Genomic DNA, 26,429 nt, shown 5'->3' with positions numbered 1-26,429 from the left:
GGACAGTTTTTGAAGTGAAACTTCTTTAGGCACGCTGAGCGAAAATTTAACTCGTGATAGATTCGTTGTTACGGCTAGAGAGAAAATATATAATTTAGGAAGAGCTAGAGTGAGAAAATAAACACAGCGTCTCGCGAGTCACTCGACCGGGGAAAGAGGGGAAAGAAAAAGCGAGTTAGTTCGTTTTTTTATACACAGCATTCCCTATTACAAGAGAAATTTTATTTAAGGATGAAAAATAGAGAAAGAAAGAAAATCACAATACTACACACCGCAAAAAAAGTTTCACTTCTTTCGCGTGCGCCAAGTTGCACGCGCACCATTTTTTTCTTTTCTTGATAGCAAGCCTGGGAGGAGTCCACGTGGAAGACGTCGCTGCTGTTCGTGCTGTCCCCGGGAGTGGACCCCACGGCCTCGCTCATCCAGCTGGCGCGCGACGTCAAGATGGCGGACAAGTTCCAGTCCCTCAGTCTCGGGCAGGGACAGGCGCCGGCCGCTGTCAGGTAGGGGGTCCGTCCACGGTGTATAGATATATGGGTAGCTTTCATGGCCTTGGATGATATTACGTCATACATTTAAAGTATTCAAGTCACTTAACTTATAGTCGTATTTTTTATTAAACGAAATCAATTGACGCTTACTGTGTTGTCAGTTTTTGATGAAATAAAAATAGTGTTGTGACAAAGTGAATGATTGAAAAAACTCCTGAATGAATGAAATTGCCTCGATTGTCTAGTGCAGTCTTTCTCAAAGTGGGCGATAACGCCCCCTTGGGGGCGTTTGAAACCTAGAGGGGGGCGTTAAGGGGCCCAGGAAAAAATGGGGGGCGTTGATGTGGGTTAGGGGGGCGCTATAAAATTTGTAATTTCATTTACTTTATAGTATTTTAAATTTCACTAAAATTAAAACTCACCTACTACACAATAACGAATAATTAGTTTATATTTCTACCCTGTATGATGTTATAAAAACTTAAAATAATTAACATAGATTTCGTAGGATAGCCCACACACCGTACGCAATCAAGTTGTAACAAGTTTCTGCGGAACATGATCGCTGATAGTTAAAAAATTAGAGCAATTTTACCTTAATTACATTGCACCAGAAATTATTTTAAACATTAGAAAAAAAACTACCATGCAGAGTTTTAAAATATTATACATACGTAAACTAACACAAATTGAGGCTTTCTTTACTTTCTTTCTTGTTTTTAACATAAGGGCATTTTACAGTATTTTCCTAGCATTTTATAAGAAATTACTGATGTAAGAATCATAATTTTTATATAAAATGGAAATGCGTATATAATTATTGTTCAAAAACTTGTCTTAGATTATTATTTTTTATAATTTACCCATTACCGTCCAATGTCAAATAGTATAGTAAGTCTAAACAGCTCACTTATTGTAAACATTGTTTACTATTTATTTCTGTATAATAATAGGTTGGGGAAAAGTTTCTTCGCATTTTTTAAGAAAATTGACAACATTTTTTAATATAGTTTATTCACATTTAACTAAAGTATGTCGGTACCATTTTGTTCGATAACTTTTTGCCATCTTGTAGGTAGGGACATGATCCCATTGCTATAGAAATTTTGGACATGATCCCATTGCTATAGAAATTTTGGGGCTTCTGATCAAAATACCGCGACAATTGGTTTTGGCAGTCCTCTCTTGATGTTAACCTGACACCGCCTAAAGAATTCTGAAGAGACCGAAACAGGTAGAAATCTGAAGGTACAAGGTCAGGACTATACGGCGGATGCATTAAAACCTCCCAGCCAAGCTCTCTTAATTTTTGCTGAGTGGCTAAAGATGTGTGAGGTCTAGCGTTATCGTGATGAAAAACCACACCCCTTCTGTTGATTAATTCCGGCCGCTTTCTCTCAACTTCTTGCTTTAATCCTATCAGTTGTTCGCAGTAGAGTTCAGAATCGATGGTCCTGCCTGGTGGTAACAGCTCATAATGTATAATGCCCTTCCAATCCCACCACACACACAGCATCACCTTGTTGCGAGTTAACCCGGGTTTTGCCAGAGTCTGTGAAGCCTGACCGGCCTTTGACCACATCCTTTCTCGTACATTCTTATCGTACGTGATCCACTTTTCATCACCAGTTATCAGCTTCTTCAAAAATGGTTCGGTTTCATTACGTCGTAATAAAGAATCACAAATGAGTACACAGTTCATTAGGTTTCTTTCAGTGAACTTTTTTGTGTACCCAGTTTTTTTCAAATGCGCCAAAACTATTTTGTGGTCAATTCCCAGTTCTTCAGTTACGTCGTAACTACTGATATGCCGATCTTGCCCCACTTTTTCAAAAATGGCATCGATTTTATCCGTAATTGGGCGACCAGAGCGACGTGCATTTTTGACATCAACATTTCCGGATTGAAAACGCTTAAACCAAATTTATGCTACTCTCACAGACACTGCACTAGGTCCATAAACATCGCAATTTTTTTTCACGGCTTGCGTTGCTTTTTTACCTTTTTTGTAGTAAAATTTTAAAATGTATCGAATGTCTTCATTAGATTCACTCATCTTGACAGTACGAAAAATAAATAAAAATCATACATCTTCCTAATTTTAATCTGGAATTATCTTCTTTCGAATTTAAACTTTTAATGATACCAAAACCAGCCAGATACAAATAGTATAGCCAAAGAGATTTTATTACAGGTTCATACATTTTTAAGCTATTGCATAGCTTTTATCGCGGGTCTTGAGCGCGGCGACCGAATCATGAAATTCCGTAACGAAAAAAACCTAACATTCCTCACTCCGCCTACCATGTAGCTCGCGTTCAACACATTCACACGTTGCACTTGTGTAGTGTTTGTGAAAAAGCGCGTGGCGTGACGTCACACTGCATGCGCATCATGAAAACTCTGCCCATCTCTCTCTCGCGCGGTTTAGCTTATGAGTGTTAAGGGGACAGTTAAGGTTTTGTCTTTATCAAGTTTTAATATAGCGTGGTCTTGTTTTATTATTGTTTTAATATTAAATTATCATTGTCTAATTATAATGTCATAAGTTGATAAAAAATGCTATGCAAAAGCTTTAACGCCGCAGTTCCCGAGTGCCACACGTTTTTTTTTTTTATCTGGAGGAAATCGCCGGACTTCCGCCCTTCACTGGGGATGGAGGGCGGAGCATGTCGGAGTCGAACCGACTAAAACCTCCTGTCGCTCAACAACCAGCATCCAAACCTCGTATGAGACAGAGCTCATGAAAAGTCAAAGGGGGGAAAGTGAAGCGTTTAGTGCGGAGCACATATCTCCCATCACCCTTCCCCTCGGGACGCCGGACTGGCAGTCGTCGGCGCCACGACCACCAGCCCTCTCGGTCAGCAGGCTGTCCGAAGCCCGCCTAGATGGCGCCGGTTATAATGGTCTATCCTACGGAATACCCCGCTGGGTCAGAACCAGCGTGGGTTGAGGATAGCCGGCCTTCCATCACCCGGATGCTCATGCGTAAAACGTGTGCAGAGCAGCTCGCACGTCGTCTTCTTAGGCCCCCTTCACCGGTCCCCAGGCCGACATGTGAGGAAGACCCGAAACACTTAGAGGGCCAGGGCTTGGGCGAGATCCGCCTCCCTGAACCCCGCTCGACGGCGGCGGGCCTGTGCATCTCTCACGCGCCCCGCCGCCTCCTTTTGCGAGATGGTGCACTCGCAGAAGTCGAGCATCACCTTCCACGACTCATCGTCACCGAGCATCGATGCCAGAACACTCAGAAACGACAAGCCGTTTCCTATTTTTGCGACGAGGACACGCCACCACCCCTCCCATGTGGGGCAGGCGACGAGCGTATGCTCTGCCGTGTCCAAGTCGCAACCACAATGGTGGCACTCTGCCGTCGGCTCGGCTCCGATCCGGTGCAGGAACTCACCGAAGCAACCATGCCCAGTAAGTACCTGCGTGAGCCGGAAAGTGAGGCGCCCTCTGTCACGATTCACCCAATTCACAAGAACCGGGCGAATCGCCTCGACGGTCCTACGACTAGCCGAAGGATCGGTCAGCCGCCTGGACCATGACTCCAGCAGGGACCGCCGAGATTGGGCCCTCCGCGCTCTGACCACACTGGGGCTGGGACGCGCCACGCCACACGGGCGCCTCGTATAAGGCTATTGACCGCACCACCCCCGTATAGAGACGGCGCGTCACCTGGTCAGGCCCCCCGATGTTGGGAAGAAGCCGGCTTAACGCGCCGGCCACCCCCAACAAACGAGGGACCAGGTTCTGAAAGTGAACACGGAAGGTTCAACGACTGTCCAGAATGAGGCCGAGGTACTTCAACTGCACCCCGACCCGATACAGACGCCTCCAACCACGATATGGGCATCGACAGGTGGCACTCTCCGGGGCCTGTGGAACCACATGGCCTCGGATTTACTGAATGTTACGTCGAGGCCCAATCTCCTGATTTTGTCGACGACATGCGCCACCCCATCGCCGGCAAGACGAGCAAACTCAGCAAAACTCCCACCCCGGGACACCACCAGCGTGTCGTCTGCGTAACAGATTACGCTTAGGCCCGGGAGGAGGGCACCTCTCAGTGCCCAGTCATACCCGATATTCCACAAAAGGGGGCCGAGCACCGACCCCTGTGGAACACCGCGCACGACCGGGAACCTGTGCACGATCCCACCGTGTCCAGTACACGTGACCGATCTGTCCTCCAAGTAGGAAGCCACCAGTCGGAGAAGGTAGGGGGGCACTCCGTGTCTTCCCAGGGGCATTTTTTTAAATAAAAAGCACACTTATTGCGGCATAACTATAATAGTTAGACATATGCTGTCGCGACAGTTTTTGTAAATAATAATGTTTTTTACAAAGTCGTAGTACATTATTTTATTCTATCATTAACAGTTTTCGAAGGGCACGCGACGTAAAGAATATTTTAGGTAATTTTTTTTACACCTTGGGTTAAATTATGGGAGTTTTAGTAAGGATACCTAATTTTTTTTTCAAAAATGATTATAGCCTATGTCACTCGGGAATAGTGAAGCTTCCAAACAGTGAAAGAATTTTTCAAATTGGTTTAGTAGTTTCGGAGCCTATTAAATACAAACAAACAAACAAATCTTTCCTCTTTATAATATTATTAAGTGTAGATATTAATTATTACAAATAATAAAAACGCTGACTTAGGCGGCGGTTTTTATTTGAACCAGTTCTAAATTATAAACTAAAATTCTATGAAAAATTACCCATATATTTATCTATAATACGAAATGATATTAATTTATTTTTCGTAGTTTCCTTCCTTCTTGCATCGATAATCCTCAGTGCTGAGGGTCGTGGCCTCCTCTAATAACTTTCTCCTGCAACATCTTGCGCCATTCCTGCCTGTCCTTGGCTGTGTGGATAGCAACGTGGACTGAGGTATTGAGAGTGGAGCGTATTTGGTCCGACCAGCGCATTGGAGTTCTGCCTATGTGCCTTCTCCCGCATACCTTGCCTGTTACCAGCAGCTTTTCCAGATTGTCACCTCTCTTTCTGGCGATATGTCCAAAGATCTCGAAACTCCTCCGCGCGCATGTAGTGCTGAGGCGCATTAGAATCTTGAGCTCAGTAAGAATGGATTCGTTCGTTCTGTGTTCTGTCCAACGAATCCCGAGCATTTTCCTCCAGCACCACATCTCAAACGCGTCGATGCGTTGGCGGTCGGCTTTCTTGAGGGTCCAAGTCTCTGCGCCGTAGATAAAAATGGAAAAGACAAGGGAGGTGACGAGCTGCTTTTTGGTATTCCTCGAGATGTTTCTGTTCGCCCAAACACGGTCCATTTGGGACATAGCTCTCTTTGCCATTCTGATTCGCCTTCTGAGGTCCTTTTCGGAGGGTCCATTACTAGCTATGACGGAGCCCAGATAAATGAAATCCTCTACGACTTCCAGGTTTAGCTTATTCGTAGTTTAATAAGTTATTATTGTTAGTAGTATTATTTACTAGTCGAAATATAAATTTTTAATTATCTTATGATGAGAATCTTATATTAATGAGAAAGATATTCAACAAAAATAGTTTCGTTCTAATAAATTAGCATAGTAATAGTACAGTGAACTAGCAATTTATTTTGGTAATTCTGAATTTAAGCAAACATATTGATGAGAAGAATTCATTTTTACTTTGCAAATTTGTAAATACACGCTCTGTAGCAATGTACGGACATAAAATATAATAATATGAAGAAACAATAATAGCATCTACAAATACATATGTACTAAGTGGTACTACATTTACTAAAATTAATACAGCATTTATTAATTAAATTAATGAAATTGTGGTTTTAAAGTTTTAGGGGTGTATAAAAAATGGGGGGCGCTGAAAAATAATTGATTTTCAAAGGGGCGGTAAAAGAAATAAGTTTGATAATCACTGGTCTAGTGAATAGTTAGTGTGCCGAACTTTCGATATCGGGTACGGGGTTCGAATTTTAGTCATGCTTTTTCCAACGAGTTTTCGATGATTATGTTCCTATAGTATCTATCTATACTGAATACCGAGTGTTTTAAGTATTAAGGAAAACATTGCGAGGCAACTTGTAAGACTGTCCTATTTTCAATACATCATGTAGTTGAAACTATAGATGTATAAAATATAACAATTATAGGTAGGTAATGAAAATAAAAAAAACCGATTGTATTTACATACTATTAGTAACTTATATTACAATACTTTAATACAATTTTATTGTAAAATAGAAATAATATTCTTTTATAGTTTGAATTGTTTATTCATTGATTGAACGAGAACTGAACGCATCACTATTACTTTAAATATAGCAACATTATTTTACAAAGTGACATTAGCTACTGTCAGTTGGATTCGTCTAATTAAAAATACGACTATAGACCAGTTTTACGTAGGTACGACTGTAACGGGGGTTGTGTGGGGGCAGGCTGCTGAGCCGCGGCATGCGCGAGGGCGGGTGGGTGTACCTGGCGAACTGCCACCTGGCGTGCGCGTGGCTGGCGGGGCTGCGGCTGGACGCGTCGCGCGTGCACGCCCGCTTCCGCCTGTGGCTGTCGTCGCTGCCCGACGCGCGCTTCCCGCTCGCCGTGCTGCAGCGGAGCATCAAGATGACGACGGAGCCGCCCCAGGTCCCATACTATTACCGACTACTTCGGAATTTAGGTTTATGTGGAACATTACCATCATCTTTTTTGTATTTAACTGGTGCTGGGGTACTTTGTAAGCTCGCTGAAGCATCAGGCATTCGGGGACTATTGAGGCTGACTAGATCTTGTTTACCGGTATTTTGAAAAATACTTTTAGTATGAAGACTCCTTAACCAACTCATCTACGACCAGGGCCTTAAAGGGAATCTGGTTCGTATATACGCGAACATGAACGAGGATCGTTTCGACGAGGCGACGCCGAAGTATCGGCGACTCCTGTTCTGCGTCTCGTTCTTCCACTGCACGCTCATCGCCAGGAAGCGGTTCCGGCAGCTCGGATACAACGCCGTCTACAGCTTCAACGATGCTGACTTTGACGTGAGTCTCTCGATATTGACAGGCCACTAATAATTCAATTCGTTCGAACCTTGATAGGCTATAGATACTGGCTTGTTGTGGCCCTAGGCTACCCCGCTGGTCCATAGTGCCCTCACAAGCTGTCTCCACTGGACCCTGTCTTACCCTTGCTCCTTGACATCACTATAGATACTGGTAGCGAGTTTTAACAAATTACTGTAATATAACTCTTCGCGTGTTTTCAGTTGGAAAGATATCTATTTATTTCTATATGTTCTATCGATCGATATGTTTATTAGTCAACCGATGCCAGTGTGCCAGCCAGTGATGGAGGCACTAGTAATAAATAGTTTAAAAATGCTTATTCGTCCGTTTCTTTCTCTTCACAGCCCAACTTCCCAACTTGGACTTATGTTTTTTTAGCAGTATTTGGCTCGATCCTGGGATAAACATTGGAATCTGCTAGACATAAGATTCTATCAATGTTCCTTACAACAATCTGTCCTGCACTACACGTATCTAACGCAATCCCGCGACATTCGAAGGAGGCATACCTACAATTCCTCAGCCCTATCTCTCTTTAACAACAACTTGAAGGTACCGTAAATTTGCAGGTATCAGATAATTTGCTGTCTAATTACTTGGAGGAGTACGATGAGGTTCCGTGGGATGCTTTACGTTATCTGTTCGCGATCATCAACTACGGAGGACACATCACGGACGATTGGGACAAGCGCGTGCTGATCGCTTACATCAACCAGTTCTTTTGCGAGGAAGCTCTCGATACACCGTTTTATAGGTGATGTTTGGTTTGCGTGCTTAATGGACGTCTTCCTGTTGCGATAGTTCATGGGAGAAGAGCTCATTCCGTGAGAGTAAGGTACCAACATTCTGCCCATCTTTGCGACGAAACAGACACGTGTGGCGTTTTGCAAGAACAGACCTTTGTACCAGACAATTGAAATTTTAATCTCATGTCTTAAACTGAGTGGTAGCATTCATGTCGTGATGTCTTTGAGTGCCTTTAGTAGTATAAAGTGACCGCGCGCTCGCGGCAAAAAAATCTCAAAGATACCTCAAACAAAATCTCGCCACCATCTTTACTACATACTTACGTCGAGACTGTGTGAGGTCAGTGTGCTTAGTGCCAGTTTTTCAGCGTTCTCGATAGCGTAAAAGCTAACTTTTTGTATGCAGTTGGAACAGCGCCCCTAACGACAAACGTAGGTAAACGTTTCAACTCCTTACAAATAATTATAGTTAGCTTTCACACTAAACGTTAAAACTCACACTAAGCACACTGAGTTCCATTTTCCAGTGAGATAACGGTTTCGTGTATCCGTCAAACAGAGATGATTTACGACCATAAACGTGTAGTGCCACGATACTATTCCGTATGGGCTCTCAGCTCAGTGTAATGCTGGATCATCAGTTGCCAAAGACTCTGATGAAGAGTTTCGTAAGAGAAACTTAATTTTAACCGGACTAAAATCTACATATATACTAATCAGCGGTAGGCAGCAGCTTGGCTCTGCCCCTGGCATTGCTGAAGTCCATGGGCGACGGTAACCCCTCACCATCAGGCAGGCCGTATGCTCTTTTGCCTAGAAGGGAAATAAAAAAAAGGATTTTAACCAGCTACGATTAATTAGGCTGTCGTCGATGCCGTCGTACCACATCCCCCGCGACGGCAGCCTGGAGTCGTACCGCGACTTCCTGGAACTGCTGCCCGGGTACGAGCGCGCGGAGTCCGTCGGGCAGCACGCCTCCGCCGACGTGGCCACCCTGGCGCAGGTCAGAGGCGCGCCTTACACCCACCAATCAGAAGGTGGTTCTGGGTTCTGTGGCCCTTACCAATTACGTGGGCTGACATTTTTTTTATTGCCCTTGCAGGCAGACGAACGTACGGCCCACCTGATGGTGAGTGGTTACCGTCGTCGGTGGACTTCAGTAATGCCAGGGGCAGAGCCAAGCCGCTGCCTACCGAAATTACATTTGATAGCTGCCAACTAATAAACAATAGTAAAGTCTGTTCAGAAATGTGGAGGCTAAATTTAATTTCGTGTTAGACAGAGAGCAGACTATGGAATAATGACGTCAGAGTTCAAATTGGCAGTACTAATAATAATTCAGGGAAAGATTGTAAAACAAATATATTTTTTTTAATAGAATTAGACAATTTTTTTTGTAGAAAAATCATTTACACTACAATCTGGTAACGAATTGTTGATTTTTCTGTATTGAACTATTTAATTGTAAATCTTATGAAGATTACTTGTTGATCCTGCCTATTGGCGGATACTTGTCTCGAAGATTAAGCTACGTCATCATAGTAGGCATCTCAAATATACTTACTTTGCACCAGATACTACAATTTCTTCGTTTATAAGAAACATTAATCCTGAAAGTCGTGCTCAAAGGGATGGGATAACCTTATTATATTACTGTATTGCGATGAGTGCTTGATAGGTATACTAAATTGTCAATGTAATCTGACGTTTTGAATAGAGTGAAAATAGCATTGAAAGGTTCCGTTACATGCGAAGCTGATAAAAGCGCATTTTTCGAAACATAGCAACCCTATTTTCCTCACCGCGGCGGAAGCGGGGGAGAGGTGTGGACTTTCAAAGTAAAACGACGTGCAGCAACGAAAAAACGTATACCTAATCATTATCGGTTCCGTAAAACTGTAAAAACTTTAATCCGATTTAATAAACCAGTTATAAATCCACTTTTATTCGGATAAGCCTTGCATCCAACATTGCAACGGCGCCAACACGCATTAAACATATTTTAGGATGCGTTGATAATGTGCTCCACGCTGTTCGCTCTGGCTTCCACTGGGGGAGGCGGAGGGGGCAGCGGGGACGACCAGAAGGTGGACGAGCTGGCGGCGGAGATGCTCTCAAAGCTCCCGAACAAGATTGACGTGGAGACCACGGAGCGGATGATGGGGCCGGAGATCGTGATGCCCATGTGCGTTTCCCTGCTGCAGGAGATCGGGTACTACAATACCCTGCTGACCGGCATCGTGGGTGGGCTCAAGGTGACCCATTATACCCGTTGAATCGCAGTTTTTCTGTTATTGCCCTTGTAAGCAGAGGAGCATACGGCCCACCTGATGTTGAATGGTTACCATAGCAATGCCAAGGGCAGAGCCAAATCGCTGCCTACCGTTAAGTACTCTCCACGAGTCTCCTTTGACGAAGGACATGTCATAGCGCTCGGAAAACACCGTGGAGGGGAGCTCATTCTAAAACCGGATGGTAACTGGCAAAAATGATCTCTGGAAACGCACTGTGGATGACCGCAGTGGCTCCAGGTAGTATGGATGAACTCTACTCTGGGCGGGCGGTGCGATGGTAAAAACGAGATGATGGTATCATCTCAAACAATTTCTCAGAGTCCCTCCGCAGATCCGGAGATTCCAAACGATCCATGAGAGCTGTTTTACCGATGTTGAAACGCTTCGTAAACCTGTTTGAGTAGGCTCCACCATCCTGCATGTTTATTCCGGGAGAAGGTTTAATTTATTGTATTAGTTTCGTAGCTATGATTCACTGGTTATGTCATTCGTTTGTGTTGCGTTTTGAGAGCGCTGCCGCGCGACGGGAGGGGAGGGCGCCAGTTACTCGAATTTTCTCGTAGGAGCTCCGACGCGCCATCGAGGGTCTGGTCGTGATGTCCGAAGTGCTGGAGGACATGAATACTTGCATCTTCGAGGGGAGGGTGCCGATTTTTTGGCAGAAAGGTCTGTTCTACGAACGATTTATTTATAGTAACTGTATGAATAGTTCGCCTGTTAGAGTAAAGCAGAGTAGTCTTCTTCCTAGTCGGATACTCTTGGCAGAGTAGTCGTGGCAGTAGTAGTTGTACATAAATAAAAAATCAAACCAATTGCAAAACATTAAACAAAAATTACAATACTGATGATACCAGACGCCATGACACTGTAACTCACACTACGATATTTATATTTTGCGCCTAATGTATCACAAAATAAGAATGAATTGACTCGCCGGGTTATTGAGCTTCGCGTTGCTCTATTCGCGAGTTATGTACTGCAATAATTTAAGCTTTGATCGGTAAATTACTATTATATTTCTTCATCTGTTTGAAGCGTATAATAGCGGTTGTTGAAACGCGAATAAGATTTGTCGTATTGTTTGTTATGATGCAATTGTATCGTTGTTTTTCCATACAAATGATTTCTAGGAAAGATAAATAACGTAGATACCGACTGCAGCGCCATCTGCCGGGCTGATTTCTAAATCTAAACCATTCTCGAATCCACGTGAAGGTATACAGAAAATTTCATTAAAATCGGTCCAGCCGTTTAGGAGGAGCTCAGTGACAAACACGCGCACAGAAGAAATATATATATATAAAGATGACACGGTCATTGAGAACTCTCTCAGTCTGGTCGCATAGCACCAACCCCTGTTCGCAGAACGTAATCTCTAGACACTGTTCTCCTTAACATTTCTGTACCAATCTGGATTGATTGTTTCGTATCCGAGTTTCAAAATTGAACTATTCCCTGATTGCGTTTGTACATAGCGCCACTCACAAATGTTTTGGAGCACAATGGAACATTCCCGAGCATTGCCATTAAAACTACATACTCAAATCTAAAAATAGTCGTCCTGATGCCCTGAGAACTGAAGTATTCTACTATACCTAGTCAGGTCATAAGTTTTGTCACACAGTAAAAACTTTTCTTTTAGAATGCTGGTCACAAAAAAGTTTATTGAATTCGAATTTCGAATTGTTCATGAAAATAAAAATGTATACTTTTAGAATTTTACTCATTTTTAAATATGGAGTGGACGCTTAAAGAAGACCGTGTTGCAGTTATTGCGTTGCATCGTTGCGGTTACGCGCCAATTCAAATTTTTAACATACTGAATAATTTGAATATAATCAAAAGATTCGTTTATCGTACCATCAAACGATACAATGAAGACTCTAGTGTAGATGACAGGTCAAGAAGTGGTCGCCCTCGGTCTGTTAGGACTCCAGCAGTGATAAAAGCTGTGAAGGGGCGAATTCAAAGAAATCCCAAACGTAAGCAGAAACTGTTGGCCTTTCAGATGGGGTTAAGCAGAACCACGGTGAAAAGGGTGTTAAATGAAGACTTAGGGCTTCGGGCATATCGAAGAAAAACAGGACATCGTTTGAATGCTCGTCTAATGGACCTGAGACTGAAGAGATGCCGCGCTTTGTTGAAGCGGTACGCGGGAAAAAAATATCGGGAAATTCTTTTTTCGGATGAAAAAAATTTTACCGTAGAAGAGAGCTACAACAAAGAAAATGATAAGGTGTACGCACACAGTAGTGAAGAAGCGAGCAACCGTATTCCGCGTGTCCAACGAGGTCATTTTCCATCCTCGCTCATGGTATGGTTGGGAGTTTCTTATTGGGGCTTAACAGAGGTACATTTTTGTGAGAAAGGTGTAAAAACGAATGCAGTTGTGTATCAAAATACAGTCCTGACGAACCTTGTGGAACCTGTTTCTCATACCATGTTCAATAACAGGCACTGGGTATTCCAACAAGATTCGGCGCCAGCTCATAGAGCGAAGAGCACACAAGACTGGCTGGCGGCGCGTGAAATCGACTTCATCCGGCACGAAGACTGGCCCTCCTCCAGTCCAGATTTGAATCCGTTAGATTACAAGATATGGCAACACTTGGAGGAAAAGGCGTGCTCAAAGCCTCATCCCAATTTGTAGTCACTCAAGACATCTTGATTAAGGCAGCCGCCGATATTGACATGGACCTCGTTCGTGCTGCGATAGACGACTGGCCGCGCAGATTGAAGGCCTGTATTCAAAATCACGAAGGTCATTTTGAATAAACTTTAGTGTCATAAGAATCTATGTTTTGTTAAGTTCATTTTGGTATATGAATGGTTACATAATGAATAAACTTGTTTTAATTATTTTACATTAAACATGTGACAGAATTTATGACCTGACTAGGTATGCTTCCGAGATCAAGATAAAGAATAAGGTTTTTTTACGTAGGCAAACGAGTGTCGTTCAAGATTTTGGGGAGCTTTAACGTTGCCAAAAGCGCACCCGGCTGTTATCACTTGATATGTGTGTTAGTCAGCCGTGTCATGGTGGCACTAGTAGTAAATACTGAAAATAAGATAATAAATAAAATAATAAATAATAGTTTTACTGGTGGTAGGACCTATTGTGAGTCCGCACGGGTAGGTACCACCGCCCTGCCTATTTCTGCCGTGAAGCAGTAATGCGTTTCGGTTTGAAGGGTGAGGCAGCCGTTATAACTATACTTGAGACCTTAGAACTTATATTTCAAGGTGGGTGGCGTATTGACGTCGTAGATGTATATGGGTTCCAGTAACCACTTAACACCAGGTGGGCTGTGAGCTCGTCCACCCATCTAGCAAAAAAAAAGTTTAAAAATGCCGTTTTTTTTCATTTCCCAGTTCAACTTGAACTTTTATTTTCTTAATGGAATCTATTGGGCTTGATCCTGGAATAGAGAACGGAATCATGCCTTATAGCTCCTGTGATGTTGCTCAGGTCGTCCGTCGATGAAGCCGCTAGGGTCGTGGTGCCGCGAGCTGTGTCTCCGCGGGACGCACCTGGCGGCGTGGGCCGGCGCCCCGCGCGCCCCGCCCACGCTGTGCTGGCTGCCCGCGCTCGTCGCACCGACCGGCTTCCTCACGGCCGTCATGCAGGTCAGTGCTCTTCCCCACGGCCCTCCTATAGCTCAACAGCTGGACCCCACGAGATGAAGGCCGCCACCCACTTCAGGGATGAGGATGTAACGGCTACCCTGGCCTTCAAACCGAAAGGAATACCTTTTTGACGACTACAATCGTATGGGTGGTGGTGCCTACGCCAAATGTACCGCCAGCAATTGGGGTTTTGTATCTGAGAGGCATAACGAAAAGCAGTCAAAAAAAGATGTATTTAAAATATTAAACTAATTCAGTGCAAAGGTCAACAAATTAGCTGATTACTTATTTCATTTCAAAATCGCGTGCACAATGGTTATTAAGACTCTTTTAGAAAATAGAGATTTGATTTACAAGAATATCAAAAATCCCTAGAAGAACTTCCCTTCCCACCCTTCAAGCCGAAACGCATTACTGCTTCACGGCAGAAATAGGCAGGGTGGTGGTACCCAGCCGCGCGAACTCACAAGAGGTCCTCCCACCAGTGAGCACAAGATTTAAATCAGACGAGCACATCTCTTGGTGGTCTGTGGAACCGACGGCCGGAATCTATGGCTCGCCTTCACGTTCCATCGCCACTTCATCAGCTCAGTTCAGCGGATAGACATTGTATATGCGAGTTCTATTGATGGTTGTTCTGCCGTGGATTACTGAGCGTCAATGTGTCCGACAGACTACGGCCCGTGGCGAGGGTTGGCCCATAGACACGCTGTGCTGGGAGTTCACCGTCATGCCGCTCGAGGAAACCGCCTTCGTCCGCCCTCCGAGAGATGGAGGGGTTTACATCAGGTCAGTCCAACTTTAACAGTTATGTCGAATCCAGGGTCATAAGTACTCAACAAGTGCTCAACGAGTTCCGAACGTTGTAAAAGACAAGGCGGGGTAAAATGCAAAAACAATGTTGAGCAGATTGTACTCTACCCCGTTAATAATAATTTTTTTTTTGTCTTCATTGCAACGATGGATGGACGAACTCACGGCACATCTGGTATCAAATGGTCACCGAAGTCCAAAGACATCTACAACGTAAATGCTGACACCTACCTTGAGACATGAGTTTTAAGGTCTCAGTACAGTACAACGGCTGCGCCGCCCTTTAAACCGAAACGCATTACTGTTTCACGGCAAAAATAGCCAGGGTGGTGAAATCTACCCGTGCAGACTCACAAGACGCCCTCCCAACAATAAGTATTTATTGGTTCATAGAATTCATAAATATTTACAGTAGTTATTGACACTAAAACTCTCGTAACCTGTCAGAGGCCAGTACTTGGAAGGGGCGAGCTGGTTCAAAAAGGAAGGGTACCTACAAGAGCCCCTTCCCATGCAGCTGGTGTTCCCCATGACGCCCATACACTTCAAGCCAATCAGGGCCACCGGGAGACGACTGAAGAGTAAGTTGTACTTTCTTTATGGTCAAACAGCATGATTTTGACAAAGGAATCAAGCCACCATTACTCGTGAAAGTCTTCTACCGCGGGATGAGGGAGAAACTCAACGCACACCTGCTTCAAAGGGTAGGCACGTTCATCGGAAAGGCAGAAAAGGGTTTACCTAATTGGGCGTACACACAAAAGCACGAAGCCCTGCCATTAGGAAGTACGAAAATGTGACCCTTGGGATTTGACGTCAACGACGTGTTGTGACGTCAATTTAAGCATTATATTGGCAGGTGGCAGAACGTGTTTAGTCCCCAATAGTGGTTACAATAATTCTTTACTATCCCGTGTTACGACTTAAAAAGCAGTACGTCCGTTGCAATATTAATGACTTCATGTCTCCAAGTGGTTGGCGGTGTTCTCGTTGTGATGCCTTGGTGATGATGACTCTCTCGCTTGGCAGTATACTTAACACTAGTCGCAGCGTCAGTTCGTTCAAAACTATGCAACGAAATAAGAAAAAAGTAACACTTGGAATCATCATCATCATCAGCCTGCGGCACTGCTGGACATAGGCCTCCCCCAAAGCTCGCTACTGAACCCGATCTTCGGTTCTACGCATCCAGTTACTGCCAGCTGCCTTACTGCGCAGGTCGTCGCTCCATCTAGCAGGACCTACCCCTCCTTATGGCAGCTACACTTGGAATAATACAATATAACTCTTATTGATAATTTTTGTTGTTCCTGTCCAGACCGGTACACGTGCCCTTGTTACTACTACCCGCTGCGGCAGGGAGCGTTCGTGGTGGCCGTGGACCTACCGTCTGGGAAGGAGTCCTCCGATTTCTGGGTTAAGAGAGGAACGGCCTTGTTGTGTACTTTAGCTACGTAAATAAATATATTATTGAAGAGGTGTTTTCAGTGATTTGGTTTATTGTTTCCTTACGAGGCTTATTCAACCCTTCTGATAATTGATGAAGTCTTGATTATAAGTGTCATGGTCAAGGGCATAATTAAGCCGCAGTCTATCAAAAGGGTGTTTCGTCATTTAAAACCGTGTTACATGTTCAAAAGGTCATCAGTGAGACTGTTTACGTGCGATCAGATATAATGGTCTCAATAATATAAATGTTTGACAGTCATTTCATAATTTTGCGAAAACTAAGACTGAAAAGTTAATGAGCCATCTTTTAAAATTTTTAGCTCTAGCAACACTAAATACATTCAGGGAAATTTAACGTAATGCCAAAAAAAAATTAATAAAACTTCAACTAAATATTATAGGTAATGAAGGATAATTTATGGTCCAACTGGTCTTTAAGCAACTGTATACTAGTGCATAACCACTAGTATTCATGTGAACATAATAATATTATCTATTGCCTTTTTATAATTTATACGGCATTGAAATAGTCAAAAAATTGTCGCCTTAAATAAATGTAGAGTAATAATATTTATGATAGAGCTAATAACAGTACATATTAATTCCACTTATATGACCACATAAAATACAAATGATTTGTGTGGAATTAGACGAAACTAATATTCATCCTTCGCGCCAATCTTAACCTCTCACACCTCAAGAACCGAATTCATGTCATGTAACTTTTTCGTATGTTTTGGGTTTGGCAGTTTGGAAAAAATGAACCCCGATGTTGTTTTTATTATTACTCGTCAATATTATCAATGACTACATAACAGCAAAGCAGTGGACCGACCAAGTTAAGACTGCAGTGGGATGTCCCCTAAATGAGTGGAGTAGAATGGCCTCGAACCTGCTGAGAGATGACGGGACATCGTGAGACGCATCAAGTCCGCCCCCTCCCCACAAAAATCTTTCCACTTGTAACTATGGCGTCACCCTAGATGGCTCCCTTTCAGCGAACACTTTATAGTACATTGAAAATATATATGTTTTTATGACTGAGGGATTACTGGTAGCTCGGAGGCCTTTCCAGTTTCACCAGGACAACTACTAGGATTGCGAAGATTGCCATAGGTGAAAACAAAAAGTAGAGATTTCAGACTCGTCGAGATGTTTTTCAACGAAATTCGAAAGACTCGACTTCTCGACTTTTGTTACTAGTATTAGGTACTCTATTCTCGGTGGTATATGGATATATTTATAGCATAAAAATTGAATCGACATTTATGCTTTATCTCACTCGGATACGTTTTGGATAAAAAGGACAAACGTCAAAAAGTTGAATTAAGCAACGTCATTCTCTGGAACATTAGTTTTATCGCAACTACACCAGAATTTTCTCGAATTTGAAGTGTCATTTTTAACTCTTCTAAGCGTTGAGAACGGCATTTATTAACGAGATTTGTTCGCAGTTTCAGCCAACGATTATACCATTGAAACTTATTAGGAAGTACCTAAAGCGTGTTCGTGCAATAACTGAATATACTTTTAATACATAAATTGATTATTACAGAAAACAGCTATGGATAAGGTAAGAGGTTATATTCTAACTCATACACAAAGGGATTTTTTCTAGCAATTCATATTTTTTAACTAAATATTCTCAGGTGGAACAGTTGAAGAAGAAAGGTAACGATGCTCTAGTTAATCAAAACTTCGATGAAGCTATCAAATGTTACACGGAAGCCATAGCTTTGGACCCCACGAATCACGTTTTGTATAGCAACCGCTCAGCAGCTCATGCCAAAGCTGAGAATTACGAGGCTGCTCTCGAAGACGCCGAGAAAACCGTATCATTAAACCCAAACTGGAGTAAAGGATATTCACGTAAAGGGAGCGTTTTAGCATATTTGTCGAGGTACGAGGAGGCCATAGAGGCTTATAAAACCGGTTTAAGACTAGAACCTACTAACCAACAGCTAGCTCAGGGTCTGAGGGATGTAGAACGAGCCATGAAAGAAAGTAATTTAGAAGCAGAGCGGTTAATTAGGCTCTATAAAAATCCCAGGACAAGAGAATGGATGAAAGACCCTGAATATGTAACAAAGATTGCTAAGGTTAGTTGCTTCTTTTTTATATAATTTTTGTTCAGATAGCTTGCTATGTTTTTGTACATGCTGCTACATAGGGAATTGGTTAACTTGTAATTTGCAATTGATAAGCCATACTTTGCGTAGTAGTGAATATCCTATAACTGTTTATAACAGATTAAACATGAAAAAATTGTCATGTTCAATGTATCTGAAGATACAATAGAACCTTGTTTTCCCCTATAAGGGTTTGTATTAGCCACATTTTATTCACTTACGGTTGATTTTAAACCATATTACAAGCATACAAATGAATGTTAATCATTAAACTAACAACAAAATATATAAATTACCTTGTGGTCACATTTTTATTCATAATTTAAATATAACATATTTCGTCGTCTTGGGTTGTATTATAATGTCTTTCCAAACACAAATGGAGACAATAAAGTTTTATTTAAGACGAACACAATATATAGAAAGAAGGAGAAAGTACACAAGAAATAGATAGTCCAAGCAACACAAGCAGGTACACGAAACAAAAAGCAAAAATTATAAAAAGGCGTAGAACAGAAAAGATAATACGGGATGCGCGCTCGCAAGTCAGATTTCGACTGGTGGCGGTGGATCGGTAAAAATGCGACCGATGTACTAGCGAAATATATCGCCGCCGCTATACTTCAGTTATCGCCTGACTTTGCTTGTGAATTTTATTTTGTTTAGTGTAAATAATGTTTTGTATGATTGTGTGATAAATGAATGTGTTGAAATAAAATAAAGTATGTATGTGTTGTTGTGTAGTGTAATTATAATAAAATATTATAATATAAATAAATACATGTGAGTCACCCACAACATATAATAAATTCAGAATGAACCATGGCGATATATCTAACATTGAACTGCATTTGTCAAAATGCCAACATTACTGTACTTTGTTCCATAAACATTCCATTTTAATGAAATAGATACACACGAATGTACTCTACTATATTGCAAAGAATAAAATTGAAATAACATTACTTCAACAACAATCCACATGATCATAAATGAAAATACACTGAAAATACACTGAAGTCGTAGTGGCCTAAAGGATAAGACGTCCGGTGCATTCGTGTTGAAGCGATGCACCGGTGTTCGAATCCCGCAGGCGGGTACCAATTTTTCTAATAAAATATGTACTCAACAAATGTTCACGATTCACTTCCACGGTGAAGGAATAACATCGTGAAATAAAAATCAAACCCGCAAAATTATAATTTGCGTAATTACTGGTGGTAGGACCACTTGTGAGTCCGCGCGGATAGGTACCACCGCCCTGCTTATTTCTGCCGTGAAGCAGTAATGTGTTTCGGTTTGAAGGGTGGGGCAGCCGCTGTAACTATACTGAGACTTTTAGAACTTGTATCTCAAGGTGGGTGGCGCGTCTACGTTGTAGATGTCTATGGGCTCCAGTAACCACTTAACATCAGGTGGGCTGTGAGCTCGTCCACCCATTTAAGCAACAAAAAAAAAAAAAAAATGAAGTATGGCATATTTCTACTAAATCACAAAATATGTATGCTATTACAGTAAATATCTAATGTGTATTTTTATTATTGAGAAGTTTTATAACAGCACAGGCTTATCCAAATAAGTCCTAGAATACCACATTAAATTATCACATGAAATTAGGCTTTTAGTAGATGAAAATGAAGATGATAAGTAAGTGAGTAGTAAGCACAGTGAAAAATATTACAAAAATAAAAATTACATTTACAGCCTTTAGTCAAAAATACTTATGACATTAGAAATTTGAACATGGAAGATGAGAGAGTGGCAGCAACTATTACTGCACTATGGCAGGCAGATCTTGATGCAGAATCTGCCATGGATGTGGATCCACCAGCACCAGAAAAGACACCAAGCACAGCACCAAAGCAGAAAGAGGAACCGCCTAAGGACAAATATGAAGGATTACCAGAAAATCGAAAACAAGCACTGATCCAGAAAGATTTGGGCAATGATTGTTACAAGAAAAAGAATTTGATAATGCAATAACACATTATGAGAAAGCGATAGAATTTGATCCTACCGATATAACATTCTATACGAATATGGCTGCAGTTTCTTTGAACAGAAAGAGTATGAGAAATGCATTAAGGAATGCGAGAAGGCTATTGAAATTGGTAGAGAAAACAGAGCAGATTTCAAATTAATAGCTAAGGCTTTTACTAGGATTGGTGAGTTTATTTGTATATTTTTTTATTACCATTGGAGGTGGTGGAGGATAAAGCCCACTTACTGGTAATTAGTCACTGTTATTCATGGGAATCAGAAATCCTTGCATTAGAGCTAAGCCACTGTGTACTTATTAAAACCATTATCAGCTCATTTGTACATCCTTTCTCCATCACTTATTCTAAATTGATTCTACTCTTGACTTTTATGATGCTGTGTGACTTCTTTTTGTATATGAATTTTAAGTATTGATTTGTACATATCTGTACTTACATTGCATTATGTAAGTGAAGGCTTAAATAAGTAAAACATACTTGCAATGGCTATACAAGACAACAAAACTCAGCTATACCCAGGTGACAACATTTTGGATAAAAATAATTACCAAACATAGATCATAACACTAAAACAATTTTTGTAGATTTCAATTTATAAATTAATTAAGGGTAAAACCAGTTCATTTAACAAATTTTTTTTTTTCATAACTTACTTTTCAGGTAACGCATACAAAAAAATGGAACAATGGAAACTAGCCAAAACATACTTTGAAAAGTCAATGTCTGAACATCGTACCCCTGAGATCAAGACACTATTAAGTGAAGTGGAACGCCGTATTGTTGAAGAGGAAAGGAAAGCATATATTGATCCAGTTAAAGCTGAACAAGAAAAGGAATTAGGCAATGAGTACTTTAAGAAAGGTGTGTATTGTTTTTAAATCAATTTGTTTTGTGATATTCTTAAAATCATCAAACTATACTGTTTTTTTTGCATGTTTCTTACTCATAAGTACTATGTCAGGTTTGTGGAAAAAATAGCTAATATTCTAGTTCACCATATATCCAAATTTGCCAATTTTTTAAGCTTATAGGTAAAACTAATTACCTGATAATCTTTTAATATTGATCATAAATATACTAAAACAATAATACTGGTTTGTGCAAATTGAATTGCTTCATACATTACTCAATTTGTATAAAATTTTATTATTACCATAAATTATAAGCTTACAAACAGCAAGCACTGACAATGTTACAGATGTTACTGGTGGTAGGACCTCTTGTGAGTCCGCACGGGTAGGTACCACCACCCCGCCTATTTCTGCCGTGAAGCAGTAATGCGTTTCGGTTTCAAGGGTGGGGCAGCCGTTGTAACTATACTGAGACCTTAGAACTTATATCTCAAGGTGGGTGGCGCATTTATATTGTAGATGTCTATGGGCTCCAGTAACCACTTAACACCAGGTGGGCTGTGAGCTCGTCCACCCATCTAAGCAATAAAAAATAAAAAAAAGAGTAAATGTCATAGATCAAGTGTAGTCTTATTTTAATCACTTCTGGTGAAACATATAGAGCATTTGTGTTAGATTAGGCACAAAAGCCTGAAAACTGACCCATAATTAAGAAGAATATATTTACCAAAGACAGATGATGTAGTATTAGTGTTTGAAAAAATTAAGCCCAAATCCCTACTTGAAATTGATACTCACAGGTGACTACAGTACAGCAGTGAAACATTACACAGAAGCTATAAAACGGAACCCTGATGACTCCAAACTGTACTCAAATAGGGCTGCATGTTACACCAAGTTGGCTGCTTTCGACTTGGGACTGAAAGACTGCGAACAATGCTGCAAACTAGACCCTAAATTCATCAAGGGATGGATTAGGAAAGGAAAAATTTTGCAGGTATTTCTTTTTTAAATCTGCAACAGGGAACATAACATATGGGTAAATGGAGATACCTCTGTATTTGAAGCTATCATGGTGTAACTTGCTATATGATTTTTTTTATTGCTTAGATGTGTGGACGAGCTCACAGCCCACCTGGTGTTAAGTGGTTACCAGAGCCCATAAACATCTACAATATAAATGCGCCACCCACCTTGAGATATAAGTTCTAAGGTCTCAAGTATAGTTACAGCAGCTGCCCACCCTTGAAACCGAAACGCATTACTGGTTCACGGCAGAAATAGGCGGGGTGGTGGTACCTACCCGTGCCGACTCACACGACGTCCTACCACCAGTAATTACGCAAATTATAATTTTGCGGGTTTGATTTTTGTTATTCCTTCACCGTGGATATCAATCGTGAACATCTGTTGAGAACGTATTTCATTAGAAAAATTGGTACCCGCCTGGGATTCGAACACCGGTGCATCGCTCAACACGAATGCACCGGACGTCATCCTTTAGGCCACGACGACTTTTGAGTATAATACTATATTATGTATTATACATACTCTATGATTACATGCACAATATGGCATAAAAAGACTCCCTGCAACATCCAGAATGTTCCATTGTCACATTGTGGTTTATCTATTTTGTGGTTGAAAAAGTTTATTTTCTATGCATTCTTTTTGCTTAGTCTCAGCAATCAACAGAACATATTGAGACTGTTCTGGCAGGTATAATGACCATTGTTATTTTTGTGAAATAATTGTGTTTCAATTTGTGTATTCACATTGGGATATCTCCAGCCCATGCTGGGCACTACATAACAGCTGAATTAATTCTTAATAGTAAACAAAATCACAGGATTATGTTAAATGCTAATAACATAAAATTTAACTCACCCACACTAGGTAAAGTTCTCCCGTGGGTATCTATACAATTAGTCATAGACATAAAATAATAAATATCTACTGAATATGTTTTTATAAATAATTGTTTGAAGGGTATGCAACAACCATCTAAGGCCCTGACAGCCTATCAAAAAGCCCTGGAACTGGACCCCAGCAATGCAGAAGCTTTAGAAGGGTACCGCTCATGCTCCACACAACTCAACTCTAACCCAGAAGAGGTATGTATCCAAATTAGATTAGATGTTGGGAGCTCACAATACACAAGCTCTGATCACTGACTAAACTATCAAGTGAACAGATAAGTTTATCTATGATAGCGGCCCGCTCCGGGTCTGCTCGGGTCTTTGACAAAAATTTCAACAATATTTAACGTTATTTTATTTTTTTAAATAAAAGAACACACTTTTTGTAAGTAATAATGTGTTCTACCAAGTCGTAGTACATTATTTTATTCTATCATCAATAGTTTTCACAGGGAACGCGATGTAAAGAATATTTTAGGTATTTTTTTACACCTTGGGTTACATTATTGGAGTTTTAGTAAGGATCCCTAATTTTTTTCAAATAAGATTATAGCCTATGTCACTCGCGAATTGTGTAGCTTCCAAACAGTGAAAGAATTTTTCAAATCGGTTAAGTAGTTTCGGAGCCTATTCAATACAAACAAACAAATCTTTCCTCTTTATCATATTAGTATAGTTAAACAAAAAGCCATAACTAAATTAACACTTGGTATTTGATCAGGTCCGCAAACGTGCCATGGCTGATCCGGAAGTGCAGCAGATATTGCGCGATCCGGCCATGCGATGTATACTTGAACAGATGCAGCAGGACCCTCACGCGTTGCAAGATCATCTCAAGAATCCAGAAATTGCAGCTAAGATACAGAAACTCTTGGAATCAGGCCTCATCGCCCTACATTAGTCTCACAATGGACTGCATCGCCCTACATTAGTCTCACAATGGACTGCCTTAATGGGCATTCCCCGAACACCCCCTGATTTACTTTAATATCCCACTTGCTCATTTTCAATTTTTAAATAAGTTTGATCTGTCTGATGACAATACAATATTACTATTTAATTAGTGTGCTCTTGAAATGCAGATGTGGATAACAGAATTCTATCATGGCTAAAACCATACCTAGTTTAGCTTATCATGACACTTTTTTCAAATATTCACAGTGGGAGTTGTTTTCAATTATTAATGAATTGTAGTTAGTGTCATAATAGACATTGAAAATGGGAACACTATTAAACATTTAATTGAAAAGGCCTGAATACCTGTTGTAAGTCAATTTGTCCCCACTGTCTAATTTAAATCAATAGAATAATTTGCTATCTTCGAAAAAAATAGTGAGGTACAGTCATACTATATTATTAACATGCCCAATAATTGGCATACTGAATTTGCAAAAGCTAAATAGTTTGTTTGATAAATAATGCTGAGTTTGAAATGAAATCTCTTCTCATATTGTAGTTTGTGTTGATGAAATGATGACAATCTGAGCCGAAATGGACAGAAGCAAAGAAATCATAGGATAACTTCCAATCGTATCTAATTTAATGTTTATTTAGCTTCAGTGTCAGATATTGTATACTTAACGATATACCTATTTTTTTCCCCCTTCAGAGTAAAAATATTGAGAGTCCGAAATAAAAATAATTACACGGCGAAATAGCTTTTACTATGTCATTGTCATATAAGCTGTACTGATTATAAATGATAAAAGATGTGAGGAAAAGATACCAGCAACTCTTAACATTGAAATCTGTGAATGTAAATTAATAATAATTTCATGTTACGTTTTCCTTGCGGAAACTACATTCGGCTTACGAAAAATGTAATTAATAAAAAAAAAATCCACAAAATTAATGAACTTTACGAACCACAGATAAATAATTTAAGAATCGAAATAATAATTAATGGGAATTACGGTACTACTTTTTTACGTTTTTTTACCTATCATTCATAATAATTGTAATTGTAATGTTTTTTTCGCCTCCAATGGAGTCCATGATAAAATCCCATAAACTTCTTTACTACGTTAATATTGTGCAGTTTTCGGTTTAGATCTGAACTCTACATACTGATGACTTTCGAAGCAAAAAAATACAAATCTCTTAGATAAGAAATCTGTTTAAAACAAGCTTAAATTATTTGCATCTTGTCAATGAAAAGCAAGCATCAATACAATCTAGCAGCATAATATGAACGTAACTCTTATGGCTACTTTTAGTATTAAAGTTATTTTTTACACGAATTTGTTGTTTAAAATGTTTGCATAGATATTTTTCTGAATAGTCACTGGTGACATTTTATGTTAAGTAAACATACAGCCATGATTTACACTGACGCAATAGCGTTATCTTTGAAATGCACTCAAAATGTATTTTACAATATTTCACATCTTACACAGAACGTCTACGGCAATTGAAATAATAAAATAGGCATATAACTTAAAAAAAAGAAAACTTATTGTATACTTAATGTACTTTTTGTTCTCGCTTTTAGGCTAGACGTATCATTCCAAAAATTTGCTTTTCTGGTAGAACCGTTTGTTTCAGCTGTTTTGAAAGAGTAATGTATTCTGTAACGTAACATTGGATTTTACATTATAGCAATTTAATTAATTTATGCAATAAAAAAAGCGTAGGCATTTTTTTCGTTTTATTTCATGCTCCCTTTTGATATTACAAAATTTAATGTGATTTCGTTAAGCGGCGTGGAGATTGAGCACCATAGTTCCTATTTATAAGGGAAAGGGCAGTAAGCACGAATGTAACAACAATCGCGGGATCAAGCTGTTAGGTCATACTATGAAACTGTATGAAAGCACTTATATAAATTATCACAACACTGATGCTGTTGTTGCAATGAGGAAAATGTATTTTTTTCAATAATAATTGATTGGCACTATTCACGACACCATTCCACTATCTTTGGAATGGCGTAGTCCTGTCTAGATATTTAGCCCAATGAGTTACTCGCCGGATTTTCTCAGTGGGTTGCGATGTGGTTGCGATTTCGATCCGTTGGTATATTCAGCGAAGCAGTGCCCTTGCTAGGTTTAATGTTAGCAAATTGCTA

At 40.6% G+C, this 26,429-nt stretch overlaps 2 protein-coding genes across 2 annotated transcripts in view; both read left to right on the top strand.

Annotated features, from left to right (window-relative positions):
- kl-2 (dynein heavy chain 2, axonemal kl-2) overlaps window positions 1–16,489 on the top strand; it is a 95,257-nt gene extending 78,768 nt beyond the window's left edge. The window contains exons 68-78 of the mRNA XM_089731740.1: window positions 343–503; window positions 6,910–7,111; window positions 7,322–7,507; window positions 8,101–8,285; window positions 9,139–9,280; window positions 10,284–10,532; window positions 11,135–11,237; window positions 14,044–14,201; window positions 14,875–14,990; window positions 15,462–15,595; window positions 16,333–16,489. Coding sequence (XP_089587866.1) covers window positions 343–503; window positions 6,910–7,111; window positions 7,322–7,507; window positions 8,101–8,285; window positions 9,139–9,280; window positions 10,284–10,532; window positions 11,135–11,237; window positions 14,044–14,201; window positions 14,875–14,990; window positions 15,462–15,595; window positions 16,333–16,472 — 1,776 coding nt within the window. The 3' untranslated portion in view covers window positions 16,473–16,489. The remainder of the gene's footprint in view (window positions 1–342; window positions 504–6,909; window positions 7,112–7,321; window positions 7,508–8,100; window positions 8,286–9,138; window positions 9,281–10,283; window positions 10,533–11,134; window positions 11,238–14,043; window positions 14,202–14,874; window positions 14,991–15,461; window positions 15,596–16,332) is intronic.
- Window positions 16,490–17,629: 1,140 nt separating this feature from the next.
- Stip1 (Stress-induced phosphoprotein 1) lies at window positions 17,630–25,998 on the top strand. Its single transcript, XM_028174947.2, is given in 9 exon segments — window positions 17,630–18,036; window positions 18,113–18,562; window positions 20,297–20,549; window positions 20,552–20,641; window positions 20,644–20,757; window positions 21,253–21,453; window positions 22,244–22,440; window positions 23,432–23,557; window positions 24,084–25,998. Coding segments are annotated over 9 exon segments (1,620 nt in total). The 5' UTR covers window positions 17,630–18,027; the 3' UTR covers window positions 24,264–25,998.
- Window positions 25,999–26,429: the final 431 nt, after the last annotated feature.

The sequence above is a fragment of the Bombyx mandarina genome, chromosome 12 (assembly GCF_030267445.1).
Source record: "Bombyx mandarina strain Sakado chromosome 12, ASM3026744v2".
Taxonomy (NCBI): Eukaryota; Metazoa; Arthropoda; class Insecta; order Lepidoptera; family Bombycidae; genus Bombyx; species Bombyx mandarina.
Note: the sequence above shows the minus strand (reverse complement) of the source record. Positions and strands in the feature narration are given on the sequence as shown.